The sequence below is a fragment of the Ictalurus furcatus genome, chromosome 9 (genome assembly GCF_023375685.1).
Source record: "Ictalurus furcatus strain D&B chromosome 9, Billie_1.0, whole genome shotgun sequence".
Taxonomy (NCBI): Eukaryota; Metazoa; Chordata; class Actinopteri; order Siluriformes; family Ictaluridae; genus Ictalurus; species Ictalurus furcatus.
Genome location: NC_071263.1, coordinates 19,116,209 through 19,130,229, shown reverse-complemented (window position 1 = coordinate 19,130,229; position 14,021 = coordinate 19,116,209). Strand labels below are relative to the sequence as shown.

The following is a 14,021-nucleotide window of genomic DNA, read 5'->3' as shown; positions in this document are numbered from 1 at the left end:
TGTAGCTGGTCACTGTTGGCTTCCTCCAAGTTGGTGGAGTCGCTGTCAGTTGCAGCCATCCTGAACATGTGCCAGTCAGTGTGCTCAAAACAGTCTTGAAGAGCAGAGGTGGCTCCTGCTGGCCAGGTTTTCACTTGCTTCAAACTGCTTCATACAGACACTTGACAAGTAGTCTGTATGCTGGGATTAGCATAACAGAGATGTGGTCTGAGTAGGCAAGGTGGGGGGTGGGGCTCCACCCGGTACGCGCCAGGGATATTAGCACCATTTTAGATCCGGAGAGGCCACTGTGTGCTACTGCCGCGCCGCCATCTTGGAACCATCGGTTAATACAATAATGCAGTGTTCACTATAATTCAATGTGATCTTTCTTTCTTTCTTTCTTTCTTTCAGTCACTCCTTCTTTCCTTACTTTTTCTTTCTTTCTTCCCCTCTTTTTTCCTCCTTTCTTTTTTTGTTTGCCTTTCTGAAGGGAGTGTAAAGATTTACTGCGGAAAGCATTTTAGACCAGTGAATATTTGAATCCGTGCTAAATCACAGCTTTTTCCTTCGGGATTAAACATCTTAAACAGTCCCATGTGTCTCTTTTGTAGATGTGTAGCCAAATGTTCTTTCTAATGAGACTGTTGACCTTCTGCTCTTTCTGGTGCACAGATCTCTCCCCATATATTTCACGGTTTTTATTCCCCATTTCCTTCATCTTTTTCAGCTCTTTAGATACACAAACAAATTATTCTCTTTTTAATCATGTGCTTTTGACACACTCAATTTAAATTGCTATTTGTGTTCTTTCTCTTGTTCTACAGAAATGTTGAAAGAATTGAACCAGCAGCGGCGAGTGAAAGAATTTACAGACCTGAAAATAATTGTTCAAGGCAAAGAGTTTGAAGTCCATCAAAATGTTCTAGCTTCCTGCAGCTTGTATTTCAAGGACATGGTTAAAAGGTTTGCCTCTCTCCTGTTGTTGATCCACTCTGTTCTTTTTATAGGGCACATTTGTGTGGCTTCCTTTACCCTCCCATTCTCTTGCAGGTGCGAAGACTTCGGTTCCTATCACAGGGCCAGTAGCCATTCCTCCTGTCAAATAAATGAATGTGTATAATTGTTGCAAAAGGTCAGCACTTATCCTGCCCTTTCATCTCCATGCACTGAATGAGCAAATTTACATTTTAATGGGCAGAAAAAAAAGTTCCATGACTGGGGATTTTCTTTTTTTAAAATGTATTGTAAATGTCAAACTTTATCTGACATATTAGATTAGCACTTCACTCTGCCTCTTCCCTTCAAGTGCTTGGAGTTGTAGTTGTAGCTGTCCTAAATTCATCAGTTATCTGCTGTGAATAAATGCCTATCTCTATGCAAATGTACACACAACTCATTCATAAATCCACATAACAGTTAAATTCACACAGAAAACACTTTTGTTTTGGATTTTTTGAGAAAATTGTCTTGCTATTGACCTTTTTTGGCATTTTCGCTTCAGCCGGGTAAAACTGGCTGTTAGTTTTCTGGAAAGTGCATGTTGGATGATGCATGCAAACAGTAACATGATGTACTGAGACATTTTATTCCTTTTGTTCATCAACCTTTCAAAAACAGTCATTATATGACTTCACAGAATGTTTTCACAAGTCCCGCAATGGCACCAGACAGACAGAATAAAGCAAGCCCATAACCCAGTGTGTGCAGACACAGAGAGCCTTTTCAAACCCCATGATGCATAGATGCCTCGACTGATATTAGCTTCTTAAGATGAAGAAGCTTTTTGAGCTGAAAGAGATATCGATTCTGAAAATGTTGCTTTGTGATCTTTAGGATATGTGATAAATTGTACATCTGTACCTTAAGACTGTTTTCTCTAAGATATGTAAGAAAGGTGGAGTGGAATGAAAAGATGCCCTGATAAGAAAAAAATAATCCCTAAAGGGTGAATGATGTCATCACAGAATGGGGGGAAAAACCCTTGTAGCCACACTTTTCATTCATTCAGTCATTCATCTTTATTAAACGCTTTATCATGTCCAGGATTCTGGTGCTTTTGAAGAGCCAATCCCTGGAACACTGGACATGAGGTAGAAATGGGATGCCAGACCATGCACACATATTTGCACCTAGGGGCAATTTAGCGTAGCCAATCCACCTAACAATTTGTTTTTAGAAGGTGGGAAGAAACCTGAGGGAAACCCACACAAACACAGGGAGAACGTCAAAATCTCCACATTGACAGCAACCCTAGCTTTCCCAATTGGGTTTGAGGACCCTGGAACCGTTAGATATTTTTACTGTCTTGGCCGTAACATGTTAACGTGGTTAACATGTTTGCCTTGCCCCTCTGCCGTTGGGGGTTCAAATCCAAATTCTGCCCTGTGAGAACAGAGCTTGCATGTTCTCCCTGTGCTTCAGGGGTTTTCCTCTAGGTACTCCGGTTTCCTCCCCCAGTCCAAAGATATACATTGTAGACTGATTGGCATTTCCAAATTGTGGGAATGTATGTGTGATTGTGCCCTGTGATGGGTTGGCACCCTGCCCATGGTTTCCCCTGCCTTGTGCCCCGAGTTCCCTGGGATGGGCTCCAGGCTCCCCGTGACCCTGTGTGGGGTAAGCAGTATGGAAAATGGAGGACGGATGGATTTATTCTCATATGTCTCTCTGCAGAAACTCTCACAGAGATGTTCAAAGTAGTACCCTTTTTGGAAGCAATGAACATTTAAATAACCCTTAAAGAACCTTTTCTTGCAGTAATGAATTAATACCAGATTAATTTCCTCAACAAATCCAAATGCTTATTTTAAGTCATCGCTCCAAGTCTAGTTGAATTTAACACTATTGTTGAAGGTTAAAACGAGGTATCAGGCCATTGTGTAGTTCAGTGTGCACACTAAGTCAGCATACTGATCATTAATACTAATACATTTACATTCAGCTTTGCAAGCCAGTCTTTATGCCCTTATTATCCATCATACAAGATGCAGCGAAGCCACAAGGACAAATTTAAAGTGGAACTCTGGCCCTTTGGATTGTGGATTTGGTCTGAGCTGTGTTATCCTATCTTGCGAGCAGCAGCAATGAAAATTGCATTAGGAGCAATAACACTGAGTGTAGATTTGACTCTGTTCTCAGTGGAGCACAAAATGTGCTGATACACCTCTCCAAGCTATTTGAGTTCCATTGCTGTTTGAAGGTTGAATAGGATGCGAGGTTATCTTAAAACACAGTTTCCAGGTTTTTTTCACTCTCTCCATCCCAGTGTGAGCACTTAAATAACAACAATTGCTATAAGCAAAGATGGTGGTAGAGAAAAGTTCAGCCATTTTCCTGCCATGTAAGGTTGCTACATTTATGTGATTCTTTTCTGGAGAGTGGAGTCTAAAAAAAGCTTCATAGAGCTGTGTTATTCAATTGAAAATCCTGACCCAGACCTTTTCAAGGGTTAATTTATTTAATGATTTTTTTTTTTTGCAAATTTTTCTTTGTTGAAATTTGCTGCCTGTGGATGTGCTCCTATTCAAGTCACGTAATGGATTTTTTTTTTTTCAAGATCCATTCCATTCATATCAAATTCGGTCAACATATTGATATTTTCATTGATCCGTGCATTAGCCTGTGATCTCAATTTGATGTCCGAGGAATGGCAAGCCATTGATGGTTCACATCAAGCCTTGTTTTGAAAAGAGAGCCGGTCATTGTCTGCTCATCCATCTTTTTTTTTTTTTTTTTGTCCACATCAATGACGCATGTATATCTAATCATCTGTAAGCAGCACCTGCTGTTTTCCTCCTGCTTAGAGAAAAGCTACGTTAAAAAAAAAAAATCACCTCTTTACCACATCATCCATTTGGCCGATCTGCTTTCAGATGCAGTGTGCATATATTTAGAGTGTTCTGTGTGTTTTTGTGATAAGCATATTTTAGATAACCTCACTTATCCTCAGAGACACTTTTTTTGTTGTTGTTATTGATGTTTTTAATTAATGTTTAGTGTCTGTATCTGACAGTGACAATACTTATAGTGTAGTTTACAGATAGTGAAAATATTTACCCTCATGCAGCATCATTTATTTGTGTTGTCTGACCCTTGTATTGTACACACACATAAAACGTACATACATTATTCACACACTATAGTGGACTGTACCTTACAGTTTGTCAGTGTAAAACAAAGGCCCTGATTTACTAAAGGTTTGTGTGTGGAAAAACACACAAACAATGATAATACCCCTAAAAAAATCTGCACACTTATTTCAGTGGAAGCTCATCCATAGGAGCAGGTGGGGCATATATTAGTCTTCATAAAATCCTCATTCACAACTCCATACATTTTAAATTAAGTTACAAATGCTTTTCTCTTTTGAGTGACCAACAGTTTAAAAATTGTTGCAGATATTAGCCAATATGCCATGATTTGCTCACCTTTCAAGATGTTGCGCAATCATGGGGCAGCATGCTCACTGCCCCTTTTAGCTCCACAGAGTTATTATTACACCTAGTGACAAAAATGGGAACTGCAACAGCACTAATAGAGGCGCATTGGGGGAGGGAATCATGCTGCCCCATGCTCAGTGGAGGAGCAGAGGACAGGACAATTTATGACAGCATTGCCAGATTGGCTACTTTAAAAGACTCTGTGGTCAACAGAATGTTATTTTATAGGCAATTATCAGAATTAAATATAATAAATGCCCACAAACAAAGACAAAGTATAAGTGCAAACAGTGTGTCTATGATGTACATACCTATTTCAGTTGTAACATGTTTGGGAAAGTGGAGTGGATAATTTCTATGCATCAAAATGCCTTGTTTTACAAGCTGATTTAAAAAAAACAAAACAATTATGTATCCCTTTTCTAATTCTTGAATGTTTTGAGCCAGATTTACATCGTTTGTGTGGTTTTGAGATATATTTGGGCTGGAAATTTTTCTGAAACCTGGCAATCTTCTGCTGAAACCTGGCAAGCTCTTTTGTATACTGAGACACATATGGGAAACACACCTGCTGTATTGAACAGTTGAACAAAGACTACTAAAATGAGCTGCTAGACTGTATGCTGGATGTTTGTTCTCGACTCTCAACTACCTCTGATGGGGTTACTCTAAAAATTCACAAGATAGTATCCTATAGCATAAGTTACATGTGAAAGCCTGTGGACTTAATTTAGTTTGAGGCTATGTTAGTAACATCATCGTGACCTACCCAAAATCTGCACAAGCCACTACTAGCTCAATTACTAACTCTGGTAGCTTATTTACTAACAGGGTCCTAGAAGATTGTATCTCGCACATGAGCAAAATAATAGGTCTTCTCTGTTTTGTCCGTTTGGCTTAATGAATATGGAATTTAGGTAATCTCTACCTAAAGGTGCAGAATACATGCCGTCAATGCAAATCTATTCAATTTGCACCTGCAACGCAATTTAATAAGCCTGAACGTCACTTTGGGAACTGCAATTGCATGCGCGAATGCAAGTTGAAGACTAAATCACACCATTTACTAAGTCTTAATAATGAGAAGGTTTATCTGAATTGTGCTTTAGTAAAAGAATTAAAATCATAAGCTTGTATTATGACAGTAAAGGTGGTTTCACTAGTTTCGTATTCGATTCGCATATTAGCGTTTAGACAGCCTTTGAAAAAAATTGTTATTCACTTTTGTCTTAATAAATTGCATATCGAATGTCTACACACAATTATTCATTTATTCATATCATATTTTAAACAGTTCTCAAGTTTCAACAGTTTCTGTGTTTCCCACTGCTTTTAGTCAGTATTATACTTGAGTTCCCACTTCTGAGAGTCTCTGATGTTGAGCTTCCGGCTCACAGAAACATCCCCTGACTTTGCATGTGATGCAATTCATGTAGTTATTTGATATAAATTATGCATCATTTGCTGACTTTTTGCACGCAGCGTATCCCAATCCACATGCAAATTAGTTCTCATTATTTTGTATTTTAACAAATCAGTGCCGAAGTCTCCAAGCAATGCATGCACACATTTTCCGATTTTGATACCAATCCAGTGACGTTTTTTGTTGTTGTTTTATTTTAAGAAACTCCCACATAGACAGCCACCAATGTCTATTATTTTTATTTGAGGAAAATAGGAATTGTGGCCGTTTATAGCCTTCATCCTCCTCACATCACCAGTAATTCCTCTGCTTTGTTAGTTTGGTCATATTGGTTATAGTGAGTGTAGGTAAAGAGCAGTACTTGTTATGAAAATTATTGTTTGCCCTGCTAAAAGCACAAACCTATTTCCAAACACGGTGTTTGTACAGGGACTGTATTCCTGAAGCTGTCAATTCACATTTCCTGTAAGCAAACAACTGATCACACAGTGGACTCGGCTAACTTTACTAATTTGATTATTTTTTTCTTTCTTTCTCTCTCTCTCACACACACATATCCTCACGCCACCCAGTCGTCGATTACTTTTGCTTTTTGATTTGTGATATTTCTACTCCTGCATTTCAACTGAGCACAACAAGCTGCATTTTGATTTCTTTCTTACTTTCTTTCTTTTTGTTTTGCTTTTCTTTTCAGGAGTAACATTCTTGATTTTCCAGCCACTTCCAGAGATTTACACCTCACCTCATATTGTACTTTTGCCTCTTCCCCCAGTCAGGCCTATATGACGACTAATACAACAGTTCATACACAGGCCATGGTGCACTTTACTTTGGCAGCAGCTGAAAGGTGTTTTGAGACTAAACCCAGGTCCCAGTCATGGAACGGTACCTCTCCCAATGATGGATGGCTGCTGGCTCTCTGTGGCAGGACCGACTCTCTCCCTCTCCTTCCGTCTCCTCTCCTTCCCTACTTTCATTCTCTCTCTCTCTCTCTCACTCTCTTTTCGACTGTCTGTCCTCATCTCAGATCATTTGTGTGCCTATCATACGTCTTTATATTGCATATGCAATAGTATACAAAATGTACTACCAGCAATTTTGTATTTCATTATTTGTCAAAAAAAATTGCAGTTTTTATTTTTCAGTTGGTACATCTGTGTATTAAATTGAAATGTATTCACATATCCAGTTTGCACACCATTTGCTCCTTTTGTTAAATTGCTGTAAATATGTTTTAATCAAACGTTAACAAATAGTGACAGTGATTATTATCATTTCTTAATGACGATCACTAATTACTTTTAGAATGACAGCTGCTTTTACATAAATAAGTATAAAACTTTATAACCGTATTTTAAGCAAGAATGATGCGATCTTTCTTGTCATGTAGCAAAGACAGATTAGATCTGTATCCGTACTCCGTATTAGTACTCCAAATATTAGTATCAGTATCTAGATTTGGATTTAAGCCTGACATGGGTGACCCTGACAAGGCAGTTCCAAGGGATGAATGAATGACAACATTATAAACGCGTCTCTGTAAGTGCATCGCTTACGTTTGCGTTAATGAATGTGTTACATTGTCCCGCAAGCTTCATATGTGACCGGAAATACATAGTGCGCCTCCTAGTCCTATCTGTTTGAAATGCATTGACTGTTCATTCCAAATAATGTATTTGTATTTGGTTACATCCCCAATATACAGTATATGCAATAACCATGTGATAAAGCAACACCTCATGACGCAGTTGTCAGTTGAGTTTAACTTTGCCGTAGGGCCAATACAAACATCTGCAGTGACTTGTGTGTGTGTGTGTGTGTGTGTATGTATGTGTGTGTATATATATATATATATATATATATATATATATATATATATATATATATATATATATATATATATATATATATATTGCGTGTGTGTCTGTGTGCGTACGCAGATAATGTGAAAGGGGAAATGATGCAGCAATTTTCGTGCCATTACAGAGCCATGCGTGTCACTGCCTGGCTGGCATTAAGGCATAACCTTTCATTACCATGTAATTATCGTAAGCTTTTATTTCAAGGGGCTATTTTGTGTCCTGCTATAGTTTTAGTCCTTTACCTAGAATTTGTTAAGACTTTCCCCCAAACAGGGCTGCAGAGCATTCGTCTGCCGATCAGCTCTCAGAAGATGTACTTAGCTCTCTGATTTTCCTAAACAAGCTGCTGCTCCATTAGCGGGCCATGCAGTCTGCACTTCTCATACACTTTTATATGTATTATGCATGAAGATGCATAACAACCAATCCAGATTTTCCCTCAAGCTCTGCCACGCTTCTCAGACGCCAGCTATAGTGCACTGACAGTTTACACTTCAGTCATTTAGACTCTGCATGACAGGTTTTAATCATTGCTCTTACTGCTTCTTGGGGTTTTCTCACTCTGTCCTTCTCTGCTGTCTCCAGGTTGGCCGGAGAGAACAAAAGCGGTGAGAAGATGACACTGACGATGAACAGCATCGGTGCTGATGTTCTTGAGCTGCTGCTAGAGTTTGTCTACACAGGCTCCCTTATCATAGACTCAGCCAATGCTAAGACTTTACTGGAGGCTGCCAACAAGTTCCAGTTTAACACTTTCTGCAAAGTCTGTGTGTCCTTTCTGGGTAAGAAGACATGGTGTTTCCATTCCTCTGTATATAGAGTATAAAGATATCGAAGCATATTTGACTAGGTATATACTCACTGGTCACTTTAATAGGAACACCTGTACCCCTGATCATTCATGCATTTATCCCATCATGTATCAGCTGTGAAATGTATAAAATCATGCAGATACAGGTTAGGATCTTCAGTTAATGTTCACATTAACACCAGAATGGGTAAAAATGTGATCTCAAGGACTACAACTGTTGCATGGTTGTTGGTGGCAGAAGGACTGGCTTAAGTATTACAGAAACCGCTGATCTCCTGGGATTTTCCACATACAGTAGTCTACAAACAGCAGTGCAAAATAAATAAATAAATAAATAAATTCCAAACTTCATCTGTCCAGTTTCTGTGTACTCTGTGCCCACTGTAGCCTTCAATTTCTGTTCTTGGCTGACAGAGGTGGAACCTGATGTGGCCATCTCTTGTTGTAGCCCATCCTCCTCGAGGTTTGATGTGTTGTGCATTCTGAGATTCTTTTTAGCTAACCACTGTTGTAAAGAGTGGCTATATGTGTTACTATAGACTTCCTGCTCCTGCCAGCTCTAAACATTTTGTTCATTCTCCTCTGACCTCTGTCAACAACAAGCCTTTTCTGCCCACAGAACTGCTGCTCACTGGATGCTTTTATATTTATTTATTTATTTATTGTATTTATGTATTTCTTTTTGCACCGTTCTATGTAAACTCTATAGACTGTTGTGTGTGAAAATCCTAGGAAATCAGCAGTTTCTGAAATACTCAAACCAGCCCATCTGGCACCAACAACCATGACATGGTTAAAGTCAGTGAGGTCACGTTTCTTTTTCTTTTAAACTGTGACCACTTTTTACTTTTAAAGTGTATATAAGCAAAACCCTGTTAGTAAATGAAAGTAAAAAACCTTGGCTGCAGTGTGTGTACCATTGAGTGAAAGCCTGGATTTTCAACAATGGTGTACAGGCACAAATATTTTTTCAGAAGAAATGGTAATTTGCTTTGCACTTTCGGAATTATATGGAAGCTTTGCCACTTACTCGAGAGTTTTCTGTTGATCAAGAACGGCAGAAGACTTTTTTTCCTTTAACTCTGAATGATTAAGCTCACAAATGTTTGTTGCATTACTGAAATACTTTATCTTGAACTTGACAGAACTTGCATGCCTCTCGTCCAGTTGTTTTTGTCCTTTTAATTAATAAAATCCATAATGTGCCCATATAGTCACTTTCAAAGCAGAGGAGCAAGGCTGCGTTTGTCTTCACAACAGCTAGCTTAGCTAGTTTCTAACATACACATGGCACATTCACTAGCGTACGCCTTTACATTTCACCGCCCACTTGGTTTAGACTCGTGGCCAAAAATGATATTAATTTGTATTTTTTTTTTATTATCAGTTGCTTCACATTGTATTTGAACTGTTTTGTAGCTTTTCAGAGAAAAAGAAGAAGCTCTTCGTCCTCTGAGAGCTCATTTCTCTTCCTGTGCCACACGTTCTTTGCTACACACTGGTTCCTGATTGACAGGTGTTGTCTAGTGTGGATTATAGTGTGTCATTAGTACACTGGTTCATTACAACAGCTATCATAAACACTTTTACAATATTTATAAGGATACCCAGGTATTTATAATATAATCCCACTAGCACTGCTTGTATTAAATCTTGGGAAAATTATGTGCTAGTTATTTGACTGCTTGTTGGACATCATCCGCTGTGACACACACTGGAGAGCCATACATATTTAAGCATGGATTCTGGCCAAACAGTGGTGGCAGCTGTGGGCGAGCACATCAGTAGTCTGGATTCTGTCTGTGGCACTTTTTTTTTCACTATATGCATGGCTGCTATACTGAAATATTGAAATTATTGTTCACTTTGAATGCGTAATATGTTTGCTGAATCATTGCCTAAGCATTTCTTCTCTCGACATAAATTCTATCCTAACACTTATTTAATAGGTTTGTCGGTTTTAACTAATGCCCTTTTTTGATTTAGCAGTGATGAGAAAATTGAATTGCTAGCCTGGTTTGCCACATTTGAAAGCAAAATCAAAAAGTCTGGAGGATGATGAGAGCTTTGACAGCACAGGTTCACTTTTTTCCCGTCTCCAGCGCCTGTGCCACTGTCTTCCACTGGGATCTGCCACTTAATAATCCATGAATACCTCAACTCATATGAAATGACATTCGCTCCAGTAGGAATTCAGTGTAGATGAGCAGCAATATTCTATATATATATAAAAAAAAGGAAGAATGGGTAAAAAATAACTGCAGTCACTGGTGTGCTATGTAGAATAAATGATAATGCATTCAGTGTATGGTTTATTTATTTATTTATTTTTGTTGTTGATTTCTTACAAGTTGGCTCATGATTACTGTGAATGTTCTTACACTGTTTGAGGAATGTAAGCTTTACAGCTTTATTAAATGAAAAAACAAAAAGGTTGTTTTGGGTTTTCCGCTTGTCACTAGTTCCTATGTCCATCTCATCCACCCATTCTGTATAGTAACTGATAACTACTCTTGAGGCAGGACATTGAGATTTCAATTTACACCTCGACCTGTTTGTGCTGGACCGGGGCGAATTCTCAGTTCTTCATATATGCACTGACAGCAGCGAGCAGTTCTGCAGCTCCTGTTCATTACAGTTGTGATGTAAAGCAGAGTACAGAGCTCTTGTTTCGTTGTGTTGACCTTTTGTGCAGTGGAAAAAAAAGCATGTGTCTGTCTGCACTAATCAAAAGGCCCAGATGAGCCTCTTGCTTCCATGTCCAATCGATTTTCTCCTCTCGGTTCTTCTTCCCGCCATCTGCTTGAGATATTACACTCTTCAGTTCCATAGCAATACACGCTGAAATTTAATCCAGCAAACACCATCCCCAAAGGCGAGGGCTGTAAATGTCCATCTTACAAGGCTCAAATGCAGGTGTGTGTGTGTTTTGTCTATCTGTTCATGTGTTTTTGTCTGACTTTTCATGTGTTTTGTTTGTCTCTATGTGTGTGTGTGTGGTTTTTTTAAAATCCCATACAGAGAAACAGCTGACAGCCAGTAACTGCCTGGGCGTGCTTGCGATGGCAGAGGCCATGCAGTGCACAGAGCTCCACAGCATGGCCAAGGCCTTCGCTCTGCAGAACTTCCCGGAGGTAGCAAGTCAGCAGGAGATCCTCAACATCTCCAAAGAGGACTTCATCAGCTACCTGTCCAATGACAGTCTCAACGCAAAAGCTGAGGAGCTGGTGTATGAGACGGTTATCAAATGGATAAAGAAAGACCCCAGCAACCGAGTACAGGTAAGTTAGGAATTTTAATACTGGATTATGGGAATACAAGAACTGAAGATCTGAATTTCTCCACTTAGCACAGCTTTTTACAAAACTAGCAAACAATTCACCCACGTCTCTGGCAAGCTACCCATACTGACAGCAAACCTTTCCAATACCTTTCCATTGCTATTTCAATACAATACTTGTACGATTACTGCCGTCATTTATGATTAATTGTCACACTGTACAAGATGATTCCAATTTTGGCCCAATTCTTTCCCAGACTACACAGTAATGTTCTCTGTGTCAGATTATATGATGAAGAGCCTCTAATGGTAGACTTGCGATTAAAGAAAATTACTACGTTCTACTTACAGCATTCGTCAGCACGATCCGGATGTGTGGAAGAAATGGGCTTGCTTAAACAGAAACAAGCCTTTGCTATAAGAGTAGCAATGTTATACCTAGTGAAAGTAGATGACTTTTTTACCTAGGCAAAATAGATGAGTTTGGAGCCGTTCGTGACTGGATACATCAGGACAATATGAAATGCCCATTAGCATGCATGGAATCAAAGTAATATAATGTTACCAGGCATGAAGGTCAGTATTTTAAATGTTCTTGCTAAGACATAAACATTTCATTTCAAGTTTTACGTCATCCTATGCTGTGGCTTTTAGATGAGCATCGTAGCAGTGGTTACACCCTGAGATTTTAATCAACAATTTCTGACACTGCAGAGAACTTGTCAGCCATCTTTGATTGCAGTGGCAGTAAATGGGCCGTCAGTGAGCACATCACATTATGTGTTGTAAGACTGATCTCAACTCACAGCCAAAGAATCCTTTTACGAAGGGAGATTTTTGGCTTGACAGCAAAATTGGACCCGATTTACCTAAGCTTAGATTTATTTAATCTGTAAAATGTATAACTGTTTAAGCTTAGCTAGACAGTCACGAACGTATTTTTTGCACAAAAAAAAAGCTTGCACACATTAGCCACATTACATCCTTGATTCTTATTTAGGACTATCAAAATCATTTCATGCAGTCCATGATGCCATTTATCCTAACAAGTTTCTCAGGGCCTTTTGAAGTAAAACATCACAGATCCTCAGCATGCATAATAAAGATTAATAGGTTATTTTCTGTATGCCTGTTCTGTAACCATCCATCTTTTTACCTCAAACCTAACTTCAGTTTTTGCTGCCAAAAAGCTCTGTTTGTCAAGCTCCATCTGGTCAAGGAACTTGGTTCTAGTCAAATTTCCAGAAGCATGTAGCAAAACCCAGGCACCTATGTTTGTGATTAAAGAAAACACGTTCTTCTGGTGTGCCTTCCAAATAGAGTGTTTGCATGGAGGTGGTATCAACTTATTGATTTGGAGACTTGGTGACCCCCAAATTATGCCATCTTCTGTAAATCTCCAACCATGATCCGTGGAGAGTTTTTTGCATCTGTAATCATCCTCCTCACCATGCATTAGTAAAACACACTTGTGTCCTCTTCCAGGCAGGTTTATTATAGCTCATTGTTTAAAATTTCTTAATTATTGTCCTAACAGTAGATATGGACATATTCAGGCATGTAGCTATTTTTTAATAGTTATCGCCTTATTTATGAAGCCTGTACTCTCTATGTCTCTCATGCTGATGAATGATTAAGGGAATTTGTTCTCCTGTGTCACCTCATATTTATACCCCAGTGAAACAAGAAGTCATGAATGAATGGTTCCTAAACCGTCAGGTGAACTCGAAACGTAAAATATAAATTGGAAGAGTTAAATGTTGTTCATAAGAATTTATAAGGGTACCCATTATTATGACACATGGTTTTGTTAACTTTTATTTTGTTTATATTTATTTTTTTTAATGTCTTTTCCATCAAAAATTTTCATCTAATTACACACAAACATTTTTTCATAACCTTTCTTATTCATACTCTTTACTAAGGGTATGAATAATTCTGGAATTGACCGTATCTCATAATATTATAAATTGTGATAACTTTTAAATTGTACAAAGCACAGTTTTAATTTCTTAATTTCAAATTTGTTAAAACTTGAATTCCATACTTGTTTTGGAAAACCTTTTGAAAAGCCAAATGACTTCATTTCACCTCTAAATAATTAACAGAAACCAGAGATTATCAGTGCAACATGGAATAACTAGTGTCCGTAGAATTTATCAGAAATAAACCCTAGCAATAGTGAGCATGTTGTTATTGAGGAACTTGAACATATGACCATAAA

At 38.5% G+C, this 14,021-nt stretch overlaps 1 protein-coding gene across 1 annotated transcript in view; it reads left to right on the top strand.

Annotated features, from left to right (window-relative positions):
• Positions 1–14,021, top strand: part of LOC128612436 (kelch-like protein 29) — a 71,141-nt gene that overhangs the window by 24,720 nt on the left and 32,400 nt on the right. The window contains exons 4-7 of the mRNA XM_053632608.1: positions 807–945; positions 3,385–3,390; positions 8,292–8,488; positions 11,539–11,798. Of these exons, the coding sequence (XP_053488583.1) occupies positions 807–945; positions 3,385–3,390; positions 8,292–8,488; positions 11,539–11,798 (602 nt within the window). The remainder of the gene's footprint in view (positions 1–806; positions 946–3,384; positions 3,391–8,291; positions 8,489–11,538; positions 11,799–14,021) is intronic.